The sequence below is a fragment of the Aythya ferina genome (assembly GCF_964211825.1).
Source record: "Aythya ferina genome assembly, chromosome: 3".
Lineage (NCBI taxonomy): Eukaryota > Metazoa > Chordata > Aves > Anseriformes > Anatidae > Aythya > Aythya ferina.
Genome location: NC_140298.1, coordinates 41,580,944 through 41,602,651, shown reverse-complemented (window position 1 = coordinate 41,602,651; position 21,708 = coordinate 41,580,944). Strand labels below are relative to the sequence as shown.

The following is a 21,708-nucleotide window of genomic DNA, read 5'->3' as shown; positions in this document are numbered from 1 at the left end:
GCTAATGTAGTGGAGTTATGAATTTGGAAGCAAACTTGCCATATTGTTATAGTAAAGCCAACACTTATATTTGGGAATGCCAAATTCCCAAATAATTCTGGGAACGTAGAGATGGGTTGCTTTTATACTTTTTAATCTGTTGTGTGAAGTAGATTGTTTGATTATCCATATTTGAAATGGAATATTACATGAAAGGAAAAACCTTCCAAGTTTCTCCGTAAAACCAGTGGAACACAATTCAGTTGATTGCTTATGGACAGTGGCTGTCTGGCATTGCCGGAGTAGTTTCCTCTGAAGGAAATTATTTGAGAATCTGGGTTGTAACAGAGACAATCAAGGAGGAGGAAAAATCAAAATTTCCTTTTTATTTGAAACCAACCTGAAACGTTGTTTAAAACTTGGGTAGAAACCACATCTCTCTTCTTGTTTGCAATATCTATGCTTTATGCAGTCTTTCTCATTAATTATTGTCTAAAGGTAAAATAGTGTGTTTTCTGACAACTCACTCCAATATTTTCTGAGCTGTAACTCAGAGTTTTCTATTACTACCCATATATTGTGAGTAATAGAAAGGTGGACAAACCCCATCTTGCTTTTCTTAAAGAAAATTTTAGAGTGAAGGAAAGTGATTTTTTTTTTTTTTTTCAAGAAGTTAGCTGACAAGTAACTGTGTTTATAATGGTTCCTCCCACCTCTTCAAGGTGTTATGGCTGTGGTGGTTTTCCGTGCTTTTTTGTGGATTTTTGTTTTTGTTTTCTTATCTTTCTGCAGCAAGAAAAAAGGTTTTCTGTTATGAAATATCATAATTATATATAAACAAGAATGTCTTGTTTTATCTTTGGTTCTCCTTGCTCTGTATGGAAGTTGGAAATGAAGCTAGTTTCAGGTATTGGCACAAAACTCAAGGGTTTTTTGTTTGTTTTTAATTCATAGCCTGTGCGTAGCAGTGCCAGTGTAAATCCTAACATGTGTGCTATGTGCCACTGGAGATCTTTTTCTTTGAGCAGGCATTGGTGTTTGTAGGTCTAAAACATATGGGACAACATAAAGGCCCTCCTTTAAAAGAAGCACTCTTCTACTTTTGAATGTGAATCCCTAGGCTTTACCTAAAAGCTTATCAGATCTTTCAGGAGTATCTAGGTGAAACAATTTAGCTTCCACGCCCATCTGCACCTGTGCAAAATAAATTTTCTTTCCCACAATAATGTTTTATCTTGATTTCACTTCAAAGTGTCTTTGTTTCAAGAAGACTTACTCAAATACAGGTGATTTGAACAGGCATTTCTAACAATTGGTTGCTTGATTGCTTTGCTTTGTCATCAGTGATTCTAACTTCCAAATCTAAATGCTTTTTATTTTAAAATAAAAATCTAGTCGATTGTAAATCTTGCCATAAAACCTAATTCAGCTACTTCTGAAAGCTGTTTGAATGGGGAATGAGAACCTGGAAGATATACATTGCATAGGCCCCAGAATTACAGTTGAAGTATGGGAGTTGAAAGAAGGCAAGTAGTCTGTTGTACTACACAAGAAGTTGTGCTGGTGAAAAGGTGTACAGTGAGGGAGGAGAATACTCTGCAGTGGTGCAGGAGTGGCAGAAGACCTGGTGTGTAAATGACTACCTTGTTAATTATGCTGTTATAACAAGCTAAGTTGTTTTTCTCTTATGTCTCCATCATAGCTGTAAGTATGCTACATTGATAGAAGTTTACTTCTCCAATTGGCTGCATACAAAAACGTACTTTCTTGGGACTGGTTCTAGAAAGAGGACCCTGTAAACCTTACAGTAAAAACCCTCTATCAAAAGATGCTTAGTGCCTTTTTAGACCCAGACTTTATGACCAAAGCTAAAAATATAAGAAGGGAAACAGATCCCTGTCTGAAATCAGCTTGACTAAGATTTCTACTACATTCTCTTAATTTTTCCTCAGTGATTCCCAAAACAGATACACACACAACTAATGGCCGAAGAAACAGTGTATATGTGTACCAGCAAGATGTAGATATCACAAGTGAATATGAACTTCCCAGTGGGGTTATGAAAAAAGGCAAGATTTCATTATGTTTCAAAGGTGCTGGTTCTGTTAAATTTCACAGCTGACCTGAAGTGAAAGACTAAGCATTTAACGAAGAAGTGACACTTTAAAAATATGATCTGTTTGGATTTAATGAGAAAGAAAACATTAATCTTTCTCACATTGGAATATCCTGTTTCACTTGATAACAGTTGTTTCACAGCGTATATTTTCTTCATTGGAATTTAAGTGCTCAGTCTAATTCACTTGTCTGAATTACCTAAATATAAGGCTCTCAGTTAAAGGAAGCATGGAAAATATGATCATCTTGTGGCTTTGTCTTTAATTTGGGTGTCTTCTGAGCTCATAAATTACTTTGCTTGCTTGCTTGCTCATCTTTTTGCTTCGCTGCAGCTTGCGTGGTGGTTTTTTTAAAAGAAGACAGTCTCAGATTTTGTTTACTCCTGTATTATTGTGTCAGAATGATATTGCAGTAAAGAGTTCTGTCAAAATATTTTTTATAAAACTACTTGTTTTTGTTGGTTTTTTTGTAGAGTCTAGTTTTATTGTATTTTTTAATCCAATCTCTAGTAACTTCAGATGAAAGTAACAGAACCTGGGGAAGGAGCACAACTTATCACCAAGAAGAGTTTGAAGATGTGAAGAGAAATTTTAAAAAGAAAGGTTGTACATGGGGACCAAGTTCAGTTCAAACAAAGGATCGTGCAGATTGTAAGGACAAGTATGTCTACTACATTTTGTTTGATAATACTAAGTGTCCTTGGAAACTGAATCACTAATGTAGGTAGTGAGCAAGTTCTGCTCTCTATAGTTGTAGCTAAAACTCAGTCCTACCTATTTTTTAATTTAGGAACTACATGAGTGATGAGTAGCTCTCTCAAGCAGATTTGAGGATAAAAGGTTTACTTGTCTTAATGTTTTTGTGGCTCTTATGTATAACCCTTTATCTGCAGTTTTTGAGACTTAGAAGATACTGGGATGCTGAACTACTAATGCATACAAGGCATTTATGGCTTCTCTGTCTTTCTCGCCCTTCCTCAGACTGGCTTGAGGAACTGCAAGCACAGCACCCAGTGGGCTCCTCCAGTACAATTAAGTAAGAGTGACTTTGTGCACATGAGGCACAGTGCACACAAGCATTCACACTGACAAATACAGAGTGAAAGAGTTCTAAAAATCAGTTGAACGTGTTTACTTAATTTTCTCTCATTGCTGAAAACAGGAGGTTAGCTGTTTTCTAATGAGAGAGATCCCTTTGCTTCTAGCATGTATAATTACTTTAATGCATCTTTTTTGTGGAGTCATATGCTCATTTACCTGGTTGCTAACCTGGTTAGTTCCAGACCGTCTATTGAAACTGGCTTTATGATATTTTTGTTTCTTTGAAAATCATTATGTATAATAAATTTCTGATATTTGTGTCAGTTTGAGACAGTGAATATGTCCCAGTTTTCACCAGCTTTTTGTCTTCGTTAGGTAGCCAAGGCCTATTTTTCATTATTTTTCTTTTTAGGCTATTATGTGCTGAAATTTTCATGTTAGAATAAATTCCTGATCCTAAGTCATATGACTATGCTACTATGCTATTTATTACTTTTTTCCTTTTTTTTTTTTTTTTTTTTTAACTTCAGGAAGCTTTACTGTTTTCAAGTTGTGTACTACATGTTTGTAGTTTAAAGAGAGATATTGTAGCACTTTTCTGTCAAAGTGTATATATAAGCATGATATCTTCTGTAATATCAAAATAACTATCGTTATTTCAGAATAAGACCCCTTTCAGATGGCAGCAACCCTTGGTCAACCCTTGTAATGAAAAATCAGAAGGGAGTTCCTTTAGCTTCACTATTCGTGGACCAAGGTAAGAGCTATTTCTGAAAAAGTGGAAGTTGCCATATGATGGCGTGAAGTCTGTCTTCAGTGGTATAGAGCCATCGTTCAAGTTCCTCAAGAATTACGCTGATTATTAAGAGTTGTCATGCTACAGATACTATTCCTGTGCAAATAAATAAACAACAAAAAAGAAACCCATCTATAACAACACTAAATGGTATAATATTTACCTTTCCATCATTAGCAGCCAACAAATAGATACAGGTTTATGAGATCTGCCATATCACGCAGATTTTTTTTCCAAGATTTTGAGTCAGTAGGCTGATTTGTGTGTTAGGTATGTGCACTGCTTTGTAGCTTTTTTTTGTAAAGAAATACCTAAAGCAATAACTGTCTTGACATGTAAATAATCATTAATGATTTTTTTGTTGTTGTTGGGGGCCTCTGCATAGGCAGGGAACAAATGCAGTAAATTAAAAACTGTAAGCCCTAATATATTTCCAGATATTTGTTAACTTTTTTTTTTTTTTCTAATGCTGGTTATTCTCTAAATTTCCATGAAAAATTATGTGGATTTTAAATCTCAGTCATTGAGGCAACATATTGGGATTTACAGGAAATCACAAAGGAAAATCAGGGACATAATAGCATTTAATATAAGCAAAATGTTGCTTTTTATGTCCGTTCCTATAGTGTGCTATACCTATACAATATTCATAATCATTTTCATATCTGCACATATAATCTATGCTACAGGTTCTCTTAACTGAGAAAATTAAGTTTCCACTATCGTGGGGGAGAAAAACCCAATAAACTGATATAACTTGGTGTCCCCAGCAGCTGGTAGATTTGCACCAGCTGGAAGTGGAAATGGCAAGCTGCTTGGACACTGCTTTTCTCCCTAGGAAAAAGGCATTTTCATCTTCCTTTATACTGGTAGGGGTATAAAACACAGCATCGCAAATAGCAATTTTAAAGTTTTCTTAGCTTACTGTTAAACCCCTACACACAGAGAAGGTTGTACAAGTTGACATATTTGCATTTCAAATGTGTCCGTGTTTATTCTCTACTGTTCAGTAGTTTACAGTGAAATAACACATGCAAGTCAATTGCACCTTTCTTTTTATTTGTCATTAGATGTGAAATGTCAAATTTGCTCTTCAGATCACCATGACCTAATGAATTAATTGGAAAAATTCAGTGGATTTTGTAACACAGCTCAATTGAAAATGTTGTAAAGAAATGGTTGTAGATCTCATCTGTCAGTTTGTGTATATTAAATCACTTTACTGTAATATATACGCAGGAATACTTGAAAAGCACTACCAAAGCTGTGCAAACACAGTATCTGCTTTTCAACTGTGTTGTAACTTTTGGAAGATATATTTTGCCTTTCTAAAAACAAAACTGTCTTTCAATTCTAGAAAACACAATTTCTTCACAATTAGCTTATGTACTCAGGAAGATTGGTTGCAAGTTTCTTCTACTAGGGTTTGCTTTTGAGTTGCTAAAAGTACGACATTATAGTGAAATGGTTCTTCTGCTATTTTAAAGACTATCCAGAGAACTTAAAGGTTAGGCTAAGGGTGTGTTTCTGAATGTTACAATGTGAGTCTCTGAACTTCTGACCACATCTAAAGGGCGCATACGGTGTATCTCAAGATTAATACTTACAAGTAATAGAAAATCCTAGTGTACATATGCAGGCATGCATAGCAGCTGAACTGTATTCTTAAAGTATATTGTAATGTTTTTAGGTGTATGTACAGATAAGAGACATCTTCCTGAAGGTTTGGACAGTAAAAGACCAAAGCCAATTAAGTTGCCAAATCAGGCCTATATTAATCTACCTCTTTGGAAGGATGATCAAGTAGAGAACACAGCAGAGCACGAGAGCTTTGAAGAAGGAACCTCTGCTAGTTCTACAAATAGTACTCCTCAAATGACACCTACAAACAGTCTGAGCAGAACGACGCAGAAAAAGAAGACTGATTCGGTGCTTTATGGGTGTGCAGTCCTCCTTGCATCTGTTGCCCTGGGCTTGGATATTAGAGAGTTGAACAAATCGCAGGGTCCAGATGAGCTCTTGCCTAAAGATGAGAAGAAGAAACGCGATGGACTATTTCAGCGTGCTTCAAAATTTCGCAGGAGTGCCAGTCCTACAAGACTGCAGTCCAAGAAAGAGGAAACAAGTATTCCATCCTTAAATCCAGCTGTAAATACTGTGAATCTTCTCTCTATGCCCTCCATTTCCACAAAATGCCTACTTCAGTCTGACAGTGAAGATGCATTTATAAGCAATGTGCTTGGTGATTGCAATCCACGGAGTTCTAATGATGACTTTTCATCTGAAACTTACGAAAGTAAGAGAGAACAGAGAATACAGCTGGCTCCTAACACAGTTTCTACACGATTAAAAAATCGGCCTTTCAATCTGTGTCTGCAACAAGAATCTGAAAATGCGCCAAATGATTCCTCAACAAAGTTACGTGTGTTGGGTCACAGACGAACCTTATCAGATGGGAACAATTTCCAGACCACAGGTGGGTAATTGAGAATTTCAAATGTGGGGAATTGTTAAGTATAGAAACAGAAAACATACGGAAACTAACCGTTCAGTAATGAGTCACTAGATCTTTATTACACTGTCAAGTGTTAGCTCACCAATCATAACTGTATGTGGGTAAGTCCTCAGTGTCTGAACCCTGCATTAAGCCTTGGAATAGGATCCTATTACATTGTTGGTATTATGAAGGTTTCACTGGAAAAGATGCTTTGTTTTTCTCAAGTATTGCAAAAATAGGTTTCACTAGTCTTTTTATGTCAGTGGTAACCCGTTCTTTGTGAAATGTACAATGATGGCGTTATTTCACAATGGTGAAAAAAACTGAAGTTACATTGTGAGCTGCATGCATTATGTGGTTTGGGGACTTCATGAGACTGAGAAACATACTTGTTTCACAGTCTGTGTAAGTGAGGGAATTCTCCTCGTTTTAACACTGCACATTTTTAACTTCAAGAAAAGCAAATCTGGTGAGTTCTGAGTTGCTTGTTTGACCCAGGAATTATATTACATACTTCACAAATCCTTAAGATGTTAATGCAAATAGAAGCGGGGAAAAAAAGTCTTTATATTTGCTTACTATGTCAATGGATATGTTCATGATTAATGACTTTTTGAAAATAACAGAAGTTCTGAATTTCAATAGTCATATTCTATAGTGGCTTAAGTGTAATATTCTTTATGGTACTCTATGTGTATGTAATTATTCGTAATAAGTTGACAAATCTGGGGGGCTGTATTCCACTATTAATTAGTGGAATCCAATTAGTGGATGTTTAATACTTTCTCTTTCTTTTGTAACAGTGAAATAAATATAAATTGGTATGACCTGTAGCAGAAAGTATAGATGGAAGTGTTAATTGAGTAACGCTGATCTTTTCAAGAGATTCACCACAAATGTATATGAGACTCTTAATCTTTTTTTGATGGGGGGGGAAAAAACACAATAATGCTTATGGTAACCCAGTTTTACAAATGTCAAAGAAATCAAGGAGACGCACGGTTTACATTCTTTCTTTTGTTTGTGTGTTTGGCCTTTCCGTTCCACTAGCTAATGGATTTACTTCAACCAATGACGTCTCCAAGTTGCCCATTCTGTCAGTTACTGGAACTCTACATTCCCCGTCTCTTCAACAAAGAAGCAATCACAGTGGTATTTCAATAGAAAAACAAAGAGCTATCAATATTATACCAAGGCCTCGACCTTCTTCTGTAAGAAGTAAAATTGATTCATGGCAGATTATTCCACGTGTTAATAAACTGAACTCTAAAGACCCTGAATGTTCAGAAGGCAATACAGATCCAGATGTTAACTTCTTGCCAGATACTGAGGAAAGAACTAACTGCCACATGCCTTCATTACTTGATATTGATGTGGAAGGTCAAAACAGAGACTGTACTGTACCTTTATGTAGAATGAAGAGCAAAACTTGCCGGCCATCTATATATGAACTGGAAAGAGAGTTTCTGTCTTAAGTGCCTTTTTAAAATGTTTGCTTTTTAAAGGAGAACAAATATAAAATTCTTGTCCATCTAATGCTTTGTGCTGCTGTTTTCTGATGTACTGTGACAAGTAGTACCAAAATTATTAAAATGGGCAGCTAATTAAGAAACTATAATAGGTGCCTTTTTCACATATTTCTTGGAATCCCAACTAGTAATTCTACAAGCACAATGCTGCAAAATAGTTTTCTAGATGAAGTTGCTGAGCATATTTTGAACGATTAAAATAATGTATCCACCTCCTTTTGCAGTGTCACATACATTTTCCTTCCTTTTAGAATTTTTTATTAGAAATTCAACATATGCACATTGAAAAACTGAACAATGTAAAATAATGTTATATTCAGTGAAAAAGTGTTTCACATAAATGGGGATTATCTGCAGCTAGACTCTAGGCCCTGTAGAATTTGGGAAGGGGGTAGGGATTAAGATGCCAGTGTAGAAGTTCACTCTATTAAATTCCTTGTTTCTTTTTAGCCTGTTATACTGGAATTGGTTAAGGACCAGCAGCTGCATTTGCAGTCTTTGTCCTTGGTTTTTGAGAGAACTTTCAACTGTGTGCATTAGTTTCTCCAGAAAGTTGTACTGATTGTATAAACACTTAGGTTTCAGCCACTGTATCAATTTGAGAGGGTAAACGTTAGTATTTTGATTGGATTAAAGGTATTTGACATACTTTCTAATGTGAAACAACATTCCTGGTAGGTAAGGATACACTGGAATGTAAATATTTGTACTCTTAACGTTTTGAAGATTGCAGTGTTTGCACTGAAAAAAAATATTCTTGGTTTGGGATTTTTTTTGTTTGTGATGGAGGGGGTTGTGCACCCCTTTCTGCCTCTCTCCCTCCCCTCATTTTTTTTTAAATTCTGCTGCACCTTGTATTGGGAAAAGTTGATGGGGTTAAGGATGACTGTTTTTTGCTTTTAAGTGATATAACTGCATTTTACTGCACTCAGATTTTAGAGCAGCAAAAACAAATTAAATTAAACTGGAAAAAAAAATATTACCTCAAGTTACTACTGATTGCCCAGTTATTCATATTTAATAATTAAAGGGCAGAAAGAGATGTTCTTAACTGTTTTTCAGGGATAGAAAGGTTCCAGAAAGTTCCAGGTTGTTAGTTGTGGTGGGAGGGACATTTAACCTTGATTTTAAAAATAAAAAATAAAAAAAAAAAATCCAATTTCACTAAATGAATAAGTAAAACCAAGTGTATGGTCTACTTTGTCTCATGAATGCATTCCTTCTAGAATTAAATGAATAGCCGTTATATTCCAGTATTTGAAATCTTATTTTTGCATATCATTTGATAAATAATTTTTATAAATAAGGTTAGATCATGTTAGAATAAAACTACCACGTTCTCCTCAGAACAGTGTTTTGCTGAGGCCTTTGTTTTATATGTTCTTCTTTCCCGTGGGGTCTGGGAGTTCAGTTGTTAAGTAGAATACACAATTACTTAAAAGTTTCAAAGCCAAGGAATTGAAAAAGAAAGTTTCTATTTGAAGACTGGTATGCAGTTTGCTGGTTACCTTGAGAATGACAGATAAAATTGCACGTACAAAATCATGAATTCTTAGTCATGCAGAGCAGAACACAGACTTGTAACTTCCCAGGTCTCAAAGTGAGAATAGAAAAGGATTTCCTTAAAGTATTATCTTTACCAAAAGTGAAGACATAACCACTAGTTGTCTGTAAAGCTAGATTCATGCATAGCAGGTTAAGTTATTACATTCTGTTCAAACATGTTTTTATTTCAGTAATCTTAGTTCATTGTCAACATGATTCAAGTTGCATGCTGTTCTTTGACTTTTCTTTAAACTCAGTTTCATCAGACTACTTAGTAGATGAAATCTATTCCAATTATAATACAAAATGTTTTCATAAAGCAGTCAATTATGTAATGCACATGGATCAAATCTTAAATATAGTTTGCTAGCAGATTTATCTTCAGGGCATAATTAGAAATGTGGAACACTGTGTATTTCAACTCTTTCTTGATCAATTATTCTGATGCAACACTGAGAGAAAAGGAGTTATTGTATTACATGTTTCTGAAGGAAGTATCAAGGTCTGCCTTTCTGCAGGAAAATCTCAGGTGCTGAAGTAATTTTGACCTGCAAACTTTTGTTCTCTACTTTAAAAGGTTTATATCACTTTGTGGAATTTTACACCCTACATCTTGTAATCAGTAGTATCGGCATAAAATGCCCTTTGTGGACTCCATTATTTTCACTTATCAGTGGCTTATCTCTTTTGTTATTAAACAAAAATTTCTATTTCTGTTCCGTGGATAGTTTTGCATGAGAATGGGTCATATGTTATGATCTGCCCGGCATCTTATAACTAATTTAGAAATATGTATTCCACCTCTCATTCTGAGAGCATTTAGGTAAGCCGTCTCAAATGTGTTTCTTTTGTTATATAGCCTTTTTAAGCTATCATTGTTTTTCATAGTTTCATAGGCCAGTCTTCACTGAAATTAAAAAAAGAGAAAAAACACTGCAATCGTAGTTTAGCAGTCTCTGTTTCACTTGTCACCAGAGAAACTTTTTGTAAAGCTATGGTAATCTGGTGTGCATTAAGTGATCTGTCTTGGTTAAGGTATATTTATTTCAACATAGGTTAATAGTCTGACCAAATAATAAACTGTGTTGATTGTTTTAGCATAAAACTGAAGGTGCTCACACAACAAAGATGAACACTTGACATGCTGTTTTACAAGACCTGATGATTTAAATGCTTTTTATTTAAAAAAAATAAATGTTTTGTAGCTACTGTGTTGCAAAGTGACCTGGATTTTCTTGAAAATTATATTTTAATGCTATCTTAACTTGTACAAAGGAGTTCTTCAGGGAGTAACCAGGAACTGTGGCCAGCCTGTTCTTGGAACATTTGAATGTGATTGTTACTTTAAGATTAATTATCCAGCACAGCAATGTGAATGTTCCTGTAATTTCTTGCAGTTGGTGTGGGCAGAATCATATGGTGTATGCTCGTTCTTTCTTGTGTGTGAATGTACTTCTTTTGATGCTTTTACAACGGTGGCTGTGTATCGTAGAATCGTTAAGGTTGGAAAAGACTTTCAAGATGATCTGGTCCAGCCATCGTCCTACTACCAATGTCACCCACTAAACCATGTCCCTAAGCACCGTGTCCAACCCTTAGAGGTGGTATGGCAGTAGATGTAAATAAATTCTGCATCTGATTCAGCATCAAGAGTACAGGTAAGGATTTTTATTTATTTACTTAAGAGAATGAAGTTTTTTTTTGTTTGTTTGTTTGTTTGTTTTTTGTAATAGCTTCTATTGCTGCCTTTTAACTTCCCTTTTCCTTTTCCCCATGGGCTTATTAGCCCATCTTTGGGTAGAGAGGTGAGGAAGTATCTGTTTGCACAGTAGCAACAGTCACCATAATAATTTCTAGCGATGCAGTGAAATTAAAAGCTGTCAGGCCCGTCTTACAAACATGCCTGTGTGGAACTTTCAGTGAGGCTGCCTAGCTAACAAATATTCATGTGGCCAGTGAGTGTGAGTATAGAGCCCAGATGGGAATACTTACAAGCCAAGCTGCACAGGCTATTTATTTTATAGGCAGTGTTACAACAGTAATATTAAGATCTGCATGTAGCAGTGTGGCAAGGGAAAAGATCCTGTCTCTCATTAGCCACCTCTTAATATAACTAGGTAGATTACCACAGTGCATGCAGCATGAGACTTTATCCAGTATATCTTTCATTGTGAGCTAAGGGTACTTAAGGTTTTATAGCTTTAGATATTCTAAACTAATGCCAGAGAGTCCTTGCAAGTATGTAACAGGCTTTTTCCTGATCATAAGTGAAAATGAGCAAACCAAACTTGAGTTAAATATCTCAATGCTGTTAGAAATCCAGTATCTTCTGTGATCTGTTAGTCGATAGTTTTCTTCCATAGAATCACAGAATATCCTGAGTTGGAAGCAACCCACAAGGAACATTGAGTCCAACTCCTGACCCTACACAGGACTACTCAAAAATCAGACCATATGTTTGAGCGCGTTGTCCAAATGCTTGAACTCCAACAGGCTTAGTGCTGTGACCACTTCCCTGGGGAGCCTATTTGGTGCCTTAGACAAAAAGCTTTTTCTTCTGATAGTATGGAGACCAGATATACAGAGCTATGTGAGTAGGATGGATTTACCCATCTGTTTCACAGAACCACAGAATTGCTTAGGTTGGAAGAGGCCTCGGAGATAATATAGTCTGCCCCCACTCCCCACTTAAGTAGGATCAGCCTGAGCAGGTTGCTCAGGACCATGTCCAGTCAAGTTTTGAATATCTCTACAGATGGAGACTTAAGAACCTCTCTGCAGAGAGAAAGAATAGGGCTATTCATTCCTCTCGCAGTTCTGTAAAGCATGTGAATAATTTAAAAGTTCCTAACCTCCTTTTTATGGCAGACAGGATTAGGCAATAAAATTTTATGAAGCCTTTTTACTCTTCTACCTTCCAGATTAAAAGAGTTGTTTGTTTTTTCTGTTATGAGGCAGAAAAAAATGGCATCTAAATGTTATCAACAGTTGGAGGGGCACAAGATTTTCCCATGTGCGATGGAGAGGTAGTCGTGCTAGGAAGCAGCTGGATCAAACATCAAGTGTATCTGCCAGCAGTCTAGGTAAGTCAAAGACATCACATATATTGCCCAGTGACGTTAAGCTATTTTGAGTGTATTGTTCCTGGAAGTGCTGGATTATCCCTTCTAGGCTATTTCTAGGGGCAGGGTATTCACTGGTCAGATGCGCTCTTAACTCTTAGAGAAATGAATATGCAAGTGCCATCTGAAATGTTTAAGGCAGAGCTGATAATGGTGTTTCCATCAGCCATGGTAGTTGTCATCAAAATGCCTACTTTTCTCACTGAAGAACACCTGAAATTATCCCTACTGCTCCCTTCTTGGTAGTGAAAATCTTCGTCACCAAGGCCCTGGTTGCTTCTCATTTGGGATGCAGCTACCTGATGGCTGGTTCCTGGGACTGGCGCAGAGACACCCTATTTTACCCACTTGTTAGATGTTTGCAAGCAAGGGAACAGTCTTGTCTTATCACAGGGAAACTGCTTTTCCCTCCAATAGCTAGAAGTTTTCTGCTTCTAACTGTTAATGGGGTTAGGATTTTTGATTGTCCCTTAGCCAATTTAGACCCAGCAGAAGTGAGGGGATTTTTTTTTTTTTATCATGGGTGCACTCCTGTGGTTAAGCAAATTCTGTTGTTTTTATAGATCCAGACCACTAAGAGATACCTGTTCTGATGTTATCTATAGCTAGAAGATCTAAAGAACAGATACTGTCTACAATAATATCACATTGGATAACTGACTGCAAAAGGAATGTTGAGGGCATCATAGCACGTGGCCACCACCTATGATGTCTTTAGCAAGTTGGAGGACTCTACAGAATATATTCGTTCAGGCTTGCAGAGTTGCCATGTGAAACTCTTTCCGGAGTTATGCTAAGAATTGAATAGTATATTTAGGAGAAAAATGTACCTTAGACCATTTATTTATGTATTAGGGATTCTGAATCTCTTACAGGATATCTGGGGTACTCTGTGGTTGTGCGTTATATATTTGTAGATTCTCTTTTACCTGTAAATATTTTCATAGATGCTTTTTAGATGTTTTTCTCCCTTTACCTTTAAAACCTCTTCAGACTTCTAGAGCTTTGAAGGAAGAAGGATGGACACTGCTATTCCTATCTGGCTGCATGTGAGCCAAACAGAGGGGTCTGGCTTATGTGTCCCCCAACAGATATTACTGAAGGTAGTTCTGTGACAAAAAGCAGTATGTAAAGGTCTCTATGGTATAAAAATGTAATTTCATATTGTGGACAATGTCAAAAGATGTTCTGTAGACATCATCTGATATAGTTCAGGGTGTTTGCACTGATGTGATTGCCACACCAAGGGGCAACAAAATGTGTTCTCTTCTTGCCCTCTATATGTATAGGCAGTGTCACTGTTGACTCAAATCTGCTCTTGTTAGCAAATGCTGATGTGTTTCCTAGGTCTTTTTCTTTACCAGTTTCTCTGGTTTTTCTGTTTCTTTCTATTGCTGGCAGAATGCCCAGGAATTTGGTTCGGGACTTCTTAGGATGGATTGATCCCATAGATCAATCTGCTTTCATCAAACAGCTCTGTTTCTGTGGTAGGAGGCACCACCGAGATGTTTACTTATTTTTGTTTTAACAGTGATACCCCTACAGTAAAAACACATCAGCTCTCCCATGTTTACAGACACATTTATCGTATTCCATTTCAGCCTTTTCTTTACTAGGGAAAGCCATCCTTCAGTCCTTCCTCCTTAACAACATCCTAGAAATTACATCCCTCTCTGGGCTCTCTATTGCTTTCAGAGTTTGGGAGGGAGGCAAAGCAGTGTCCAAAAATCCCTAGCTGAGACCTTTACTGGCATCATCTGTGACAACGTCAACAGCCTTGTCATGGTCAAAATACATCTGGTACTTCTCCCATTGCCAGATGGCTTGTTATCCTGTTGTAAGAAGAAATTATGTTAATTTGTCAAGTCTTGTCAAACACTGTAGCTGCCACTTGTCACCTTTTGAGGTGCTTTCAGAGTGTCCTGATTGGATTGGGGTTGTGGGGTGTTTTTTTTGTTTGTTTGTTTGTTTTTTGGTTTTTGTGTTTTTTTTTTTTTTTTTTTAATGGAGCAGGTACATTACAAACTAGCTTGCTCACTCTGTTTTTTCAAATGTTTGAAAAAACAATGAACAAACAAAAGCCTCACCATCTGTTCTTTTCTACAGTCTCTTTCTTTTCTGTGGTTCTTAGAAATGACTGCTCCAATCAGATCGGATAGGTTCATCAAGCCCAACTAATTAGGAGTTTATTTTTCCCCACTTTCCAAGCTTTCCCTAGCCTGCTTTTTACCTACTTACACTGAAGCCTTACCTTTACTTGCTGGCTTTAATTGTGGTAGGAGCTGCTTAACATCTGATCTGTTTTAGAAAAAGAATGATGCAAACAAGATCACGAAGACTTAAGATTTCTTGGTATCAACTAATGAGGTGATGGTTTTGTCTGACTGCTGGGAATTATAGCTTCACTTTCCTTGTGGTAGTGGTGGTGGTTGATTGGTTTTATTCCTACTGTACTTATAAAATCACTTTTTTTTTCTTCCAGTTTCACATCATTTTTTCCTCCATGTACTCTTACCATTTTTCTAAACTTCCTTTTCTTCAGCCTTGTATTTTTAATTGGTAAAAAAATTCACAATTTACCCAAGTTATCTGTCTTCTGTGGTTTCATTTCTCTCAAGCTGAAGTAGCTTGAAGCCATGACCTTGATCCAAGGATTCTAATTTTTTCCCTTACACTTTTCAGCCTGTGCTCAGGTCCTTCAGGTATTTTTATTAGTTTGGGGGAGGGAGACTGAGTGTACCCTTTTTGGAGTAAATTAAGAGACTTTTAATATCTGTGGTTCTTCCTATATTTTGGACTACCAAGCGAGCATATGAATCTTTTGATAACTAAACTAAAGACTCCATCTGTTTTTTATTCTTGAATAATCTTTGTATTTTATTATTTGTATTCTGGTTATGATACTTCCTATAAATTGTGTTAATTGACTAATCATGTTTATTGTATTAAGACTTTCAGCTCTGCCTCATCCTTACTGGGGTGTTATACAACCATCTAATACCAGTTTTATCTACTCTTTTCTCTCCCTTTGCCTTATTGTGTCCATATTCATAAATAAATGTGTTCTGTCTCAACATCAAGGATGCCTTACTATTTCCCTGCATGTTAAGGAATCAACGTGATAGAGGGAGTCTAAGAGTTTGTCTATGTAGGCTTGTCCCTAATGGTGTCTGATACCAAAGAGTTAAAAACACTATATCTAAATGTTATCAATTCAGTGACCTCTCCCATGCCACTTTCAGCAATAATTAACAGTGCTGTTTCAAGAGAGATTTCAAAAATGTGCCTATGTAATTAAGTTGGATCAATGCAGCCACCTTAGTACTTCAGGAGTTGTGCAAATGTTTTAGAAGGTCAATTAGACTTAAGCTTTTAAGAACTTTTACTTACATTTGATTAAATGCTGTCGTCTTGCTTTGATATTTAATATTTAGTTCTGGAAATGCTGAACAGCAGCTTCTAAAATAGGTTTACTCCTCTGTTTTTCAGTGCAATGAGTTCAGGGAAGTTGTAACTGCAGGCAGTACAATCTGGAGATAAGGCCACAGTTCCAGGCCAGGCTTGGCATTTGATCTTGGTCGAGCCAATTCACTTATTTGTAGCTTGTAAACTCTGGCTCTGGTCAGTAAGGCAAACATAATTATTCCATCCTTTTCCGTAATGCACTTAGTGAACTGCAGCCAAAGTCACTGTGTTTCGCTGGTAAACAACAGCTACAGCAGAGTTAATACCTTAACTTTACACACACAGTAGCACTAATTCTTAGCCTGGGAACTGAATACACAGCCAGCTGTACATACTTTTATTTCAAAGCACAGGTTTCTAGAAGTTAAACTTTAACTTTGTTAAGGAATGCTTCCAATAAGAGCTGTCTGCAATGATTTAACCAGTAACTGCCACATTAGGGAAATAATTACATTAAGTTTAGTAGTTTAAGATTCTAATAATTGGTCAAAGATATTAAAACTTAGCATTGATTTCTTATTTTATAAAACAAATGCTGTTTTGTTGTTGCCCCTATCCCAAATCCATTAAAATACTAAGTCTGTCTTTTTTGTCTGAATAAAAGGACTCAACTACTGCTGCTTAATATTACTCTTGTAAAAGCTTCATCATCTAATTGCTCCCCACTTATGAGAGGGCAGGGAATAAGAAAGTCTTCCTAAAGAAGAATGATGTTACAGCCTATTGGCCTAAATGTCAGGAGGAGTTCCCCACACTGTTCTTCACAGTAGCACTTCTCTCTTGGAACAATTCTTTACCTTGGAGATGGGATTTAATACATTAATGTGAAACATAAAGATGAGGGAGGAGAAGAGATACTCCATTATCCAGATTGAGGCATCTGACTGTACACAAATAAGTACCTACTGTGAATTGGAAGAAGTAAGAGCTCTGAATGGGTCTCTGGAGGCTTTATTGATGGTATAGAAAGGCTTGGCTTATAACTGAGCTACAGAAATTGAATGCCTAAGGCTACACTGTAAGTCTCATCTCTCTGAAGTACAGATTGTGCAGTAGTATATTGCAGAGCTAGTGAGAGGAACAGCTCATTACTACCAACACTCACCGCCAAAATATCTGTATGCTATAAGGGTATGAATATGAGATACAAGAAGTCACTAACTTTGAAAGAAGGTGAGGTTTGGGGTCCTCCAGCTTCACATTCCAAAGGAAAGCAGTTGATGGAAGAGCAACTACACAACAGCTCTGCATGATGACGAGTTGGTTCTTTAAACAAGCCAAAAGTAGGGCTCTCTGCCTTTTCAAGCTACTCCTTTGAAGACCTCAACAGTTGTTTTCTTCAAAGCCTGTACTGATTGTCTTTTCTTATCTTTACTTCTGAGCATGTAGCCTTTGGTGTTACTGTGGCTGTAACCTGCTTACCATGTTTGTATATAAGTGGTGTGATATTTGCGGGCAATCAGGGATCTATGTGAAATCACAGTGGTGAATGACAGCCATTCTGTTTTCTTTCAATGATATGTTGCTTATAGTTGTTTTAGATGCAAAGCTGGTTGGGACTTTCCAATAACGCTTTTTCAAAAAAAAAAAAAAAAAAAAGAAAAAAAGAAAGGAAGAAAAGCAAAATTGCCAAAGCCAGAACTCTGTGAAAGTCTGTTTTTGATGATATTGATTCATCCTCAGTTTATCTCTAGGATCCCAAAGGTTTCCCATCACTGGAAAACTTATGAGCTCCTTTATTAAACTAGAGGTGTCCTAACATGACACCTTGTATTTACTTGGGCTTCGTGTATCACCTTGGATTTCTTACACTGAGGTGATTTTCTTATTAATGGGATATTTTTGAAGTAGTGTTTGTCACACACTATGAAATCATGTGTGACATCATGAAATACATAAATGTCAAAAGTTCTGGGTTTTGTGTTTTGTTTTTTTTTTTTTTTTTTTTTGAAACAGAAGACAGAATAATTCCTAAGAGGAATCTTCAACTTCAAGATAATGTATTTTGAATAAGATGCTAAAAACCAACAACTTAAGCTCTTTTTCTTAATGGTAGAAAACCAGCGTTCAAATCCTGGCCAGACTTATGCATACCTATAAATACCCCGATCACAAAAACAAATTCCACACTTTTTACCCTGAGCTATTGTCCAGAGCTGTTAGCTGGGACCTCATATAGCAAGGTATAACTGATTGCATTTCCACAACTACTGTTGTCATTCCTCTCTGACCTTAGTCTCATACATTTGTCTTAGGATTTTAAACAATGCTATAAATGCCTTTTGGAAGGTGTGATGGAAGCCTAAGATTTTCTAGATTTAATAAGGTTGCATTTGTTTACTCTTTGTGCTGGATGTTTTCCTTTTGACTGAAAAGTATACTAGTTCTTATAAGACCTACTGTAATCAACACTCAGATTTAACTTGAATCATCACGTGATGAATAGATGAGAAATAGTAAAGGAAAAGTGCCATCTTATAAACTCACGGACTTCAGACCAGCTACTAGAGATGAAGTTTGCCCAGTGTCACTTTGTGCATCACATTAATATGATGAGAGACTAAAGAGGAAACTGAGATATAGTCACCTATGGGGCCAAAATCAAAGTCTCAGAAGTCTTAATCATGTTCTTACTCTGGTGATCAGCTGTATTCTTTTGAGCAAGACTAATAGAGAGCAAAAAGTCTTTTGAGCAACTTAAATGCATGTAAGAACTGCATGTTCTCTGCTCCCACAAAATTAGCATGCATCTGCTTCCCTCAGTTGAGAGCTGAAATACCAAAATAAATACATTCCCTTTAACAGCTTTTTTCACTTATGATGGCTATTTAAAACACACTAATTTTCTGGTACTCAAGGCTGCAAGAACAGGTAAAAGCTGCCTTCTCTTCCCTCTGGCCCATACTGATAGTGGCAGCAGAAGAGTGGAGCTGTTACCTATTCAAATATAAATATTTGACACCTGCTTGTTCCTCCTGATTATGAGGAAAAATGAACTTCAGCCCATTCACTTAGCAAACCTAGTTAGGTTTCTAATTCCTCCAGCAACAGTGGGAATGTGCTCACTGCCAAATCCACCTGCTGCTCACAGTGATGAAGTTAGAAACAGCAAAATCAGCTGAGGGAAAAGATTGTCTTTAATTGGAAACACAAGGATCATCTTGTAGATTAGTTTCAGTATAGAACATTGAACCTCATGCTCCTAATTAACTATTTAGGCATTTAACTGTAAGGTATGGATCCTGACTAGCCCTTGAGCAGAGGGAGGGGATATGGGAGTTGAGGAGGAATGGAAACAGGTCCCTGCTCGACATCGCAGGCGATGCCCTCCCCTTCCGGCCCCACCTTCCCAGGTGCCCTTACACAACAGGTTTGAGGCCCTGGAGATTGAGAGGCCAGTGGGTGAGGAAGAGGTAGCAAGTGTTCCCAGGAGGATGCCTAGGGCGAGGAGGTCGACTCCATGCTTCAGGACTGCCTCCACCAAGAAAGGCAGAAGGGTTATTGTTGTGGGAGACTCTCTTCTCAGGGGAACAGAGGGCCCTATTTTTTGGCCTGACCCTACCCATAGGGAAGTCTGCTGCCTCCCTGGGGCCAGGGTCAGGGATGTTGCCAAGAGGCTTCCCAACCTGGTTCGCCCCTCAGACTATTATCCTCTTTTGATAGTCCAGGCAGGTATTGACGACATTGAAGAGAGAAGCCTGAAAGCTATCAAAAGAGACTTTAGGGGGCTGGGTCAGTTAGTGGATGGAGCGGGAGTGCAGGTGGTGTTTTTGTCCATCCCTACGGTGGCAGGGAGGGGTACAGAGAGGACACGGAAAGCCCACCTGATAAACACGTGGCTCAGGGGCTGGTGCCAACGCAGAAATCTTGGGTTTATCGACCATGGGGCACTTGACTCGGCACCCGGCCTGATGGCCGCAGACGGGTCCCTGTCTTTTAGGGGAAAAAGGATCCTGGGCCAGGAGCTGGCAGGGCTCATTGAGAGGGCTTTAAACTAGGTAAGAAGGGGGATGGGGCTGAAGCAAGGCTTGTTGGAGCTGTGCCGGGGGAACAATAGCAAGGCCGGGGGATAAGGCAATGGCCCAGCTGGAGTGCATCTACACCAATGCACGCAGCATGGGTAAGAAACAGCAGGAGCTGGAAGCCATCGTGCAGCAGGCAGGCTACGACTTGGTTGCCATCACGGAGACGTGGTGGGACCACTCTCATGACTGCAGTGCTGCAATGACTGGCTATAAGGTCTTCAGAAGGGACAGGCAGCACAGAAGGGGTGGTGGTGTGGCTCTCTATATTAGAGAGTCTTTCGATGTTGTGGAACTCGAGGCTGGGAATGACAAGGTCGAGTCCCTTTGGGTTAGGATCGGCAGGAAGGCCAACAAGGCTAGCGTCCTGGTCGGGGTCTGCTATAGACCGCCAAACCGGGATGAGGAGACGGATGAGGAGTTCTAAAGGCAGCTGACAGACGTTGCAAAATCGTCGATGCTTGTTCTCGTGGGGGACTTCAACTTCCCTGACATATCCTGGAAGCACAACACAGCCCAGAGAAAGCAGTCTAGGAGGTTTCTGGAGAGCGTGGAAGATAGCTTCCTGATGCAGCTGGTTAGTGAACCTACCAGGGGTGGTGCCCCGCTAGACCTTCTCTTCACAAACAGAGAAGGACTGGTGGAGGATGTGATTGTCGGGAGCTGTCTTGGGCAGAGTGACCACGAAATGGTGGAGTTCTCTATTCTTGGTGAGGCCAGGAAGGGGACCAGTAAAACCGCTGTATTGAACTTCCGGAGGGCTGACTTTGAGCTGCTCAGGACACTGGTTGGCAGAGTCCCTTGGGAGGCGTTTCTGAAGGGCAGAGGAGTCCAGGAAGGCTGGGTGCTCTTCAAGAGGGAAATCTTAATGGCGCAGGAGCGGTCTGTCCCCACGTGCCCAAAGACGAGCCGGTTTGGAAGAAGACCGGCGTGGCTGAACAGAGAGTTGTGACGAGCTTAGGAGAAAAAAGGGGGTTTATAGTCTTTGGAAAAGAGGGCAGGCCACTAGGGAGGACTATAAGGATGTTGCGAGGCTGTGCAGGGACAAAATTAGAAAGGCCAAAGCTCATCTGGAGCTCAATCTGGCTACTGCCGTTAAAGATAACAAAAAATGTTTTTATAAATACATCAGCACAAAAAGGAGGACTAAGGAGAATCTCCATCCTTTACTGGATGCGGGGGGAAACTTAGTTACAAGAGATGAGGAAAAGGTGGAGGTGCTCAATGCCTTCTTCGCCTCAGTCTTTAGCGGCAATACCGGTTGTTCTCTGGATACCCAGAACCCTGAGCTGGCGGAAGGGGATGGGGAGCAGGATGTGGCCCTCACTATCCATGAGGAAATGGTTGGCGACCTGCTACGGCACTTGGATGTGCACAAGTCGATGGGGCCGGATGGGATCCACCCGAGGGTACTGAGAGAACTGGCAGAGGAGCTGGCCAAGCCACTGTCCATCATTTATCAGCAGTCCTGGCTATCAGGGGAGGTCCCAGCTGACTGGAGGCTAGCAAACGTGATGCCCATCTACAAGAAGGGCTGGAGGACTGACCTGGGAAACTACAGGCCTGTCAGTTTGACCTCAGTGCCAGGGAAGCTC

The 21,708-nt window shown here is 38.6% G+C and overlaps 1 protein-coding gene across 1 annotated transcript in view; it reads left to right on the top strand.

Annotated features, from left to right (window-relative positions):
- Positions 1-8,174, top strand: part of MAP3K21 (mitogen-activated protein kinase kinase kinase 21) — a gene marked incomplete at its 5' end in the record, with an annotated part of 40,457 nt that extends 32,283 nt beyond the window's left edge. Inside the window, 5 exons of the mRNA XM_084512155.1 lie at positions 1,932-2,048; positions 2,607-2,757; positions 3,800-3,894; positions 5,624-6,409; positions 7,481-8,174. Of these exons, the coding sequence (XP_084368281.1) occupies positions 1,932-2,048; positions 2,607-2,757; positions 3,800-3,894; positions 5,624-6,409; positions 7,481-7,905 (1,574 nt within the window). The 3' untranslated portion in view covers positions 7,906-8,174. The remainder of the gene's footprint in view (positions 1-1,931; positions 2,049-2,606; positions 2,758-3,799; positions 3,895-5,623; positions 6,410-7,480) is intronic.
- Positions 8,175-21,708: the final 13,534 nt, after the last annotated feature.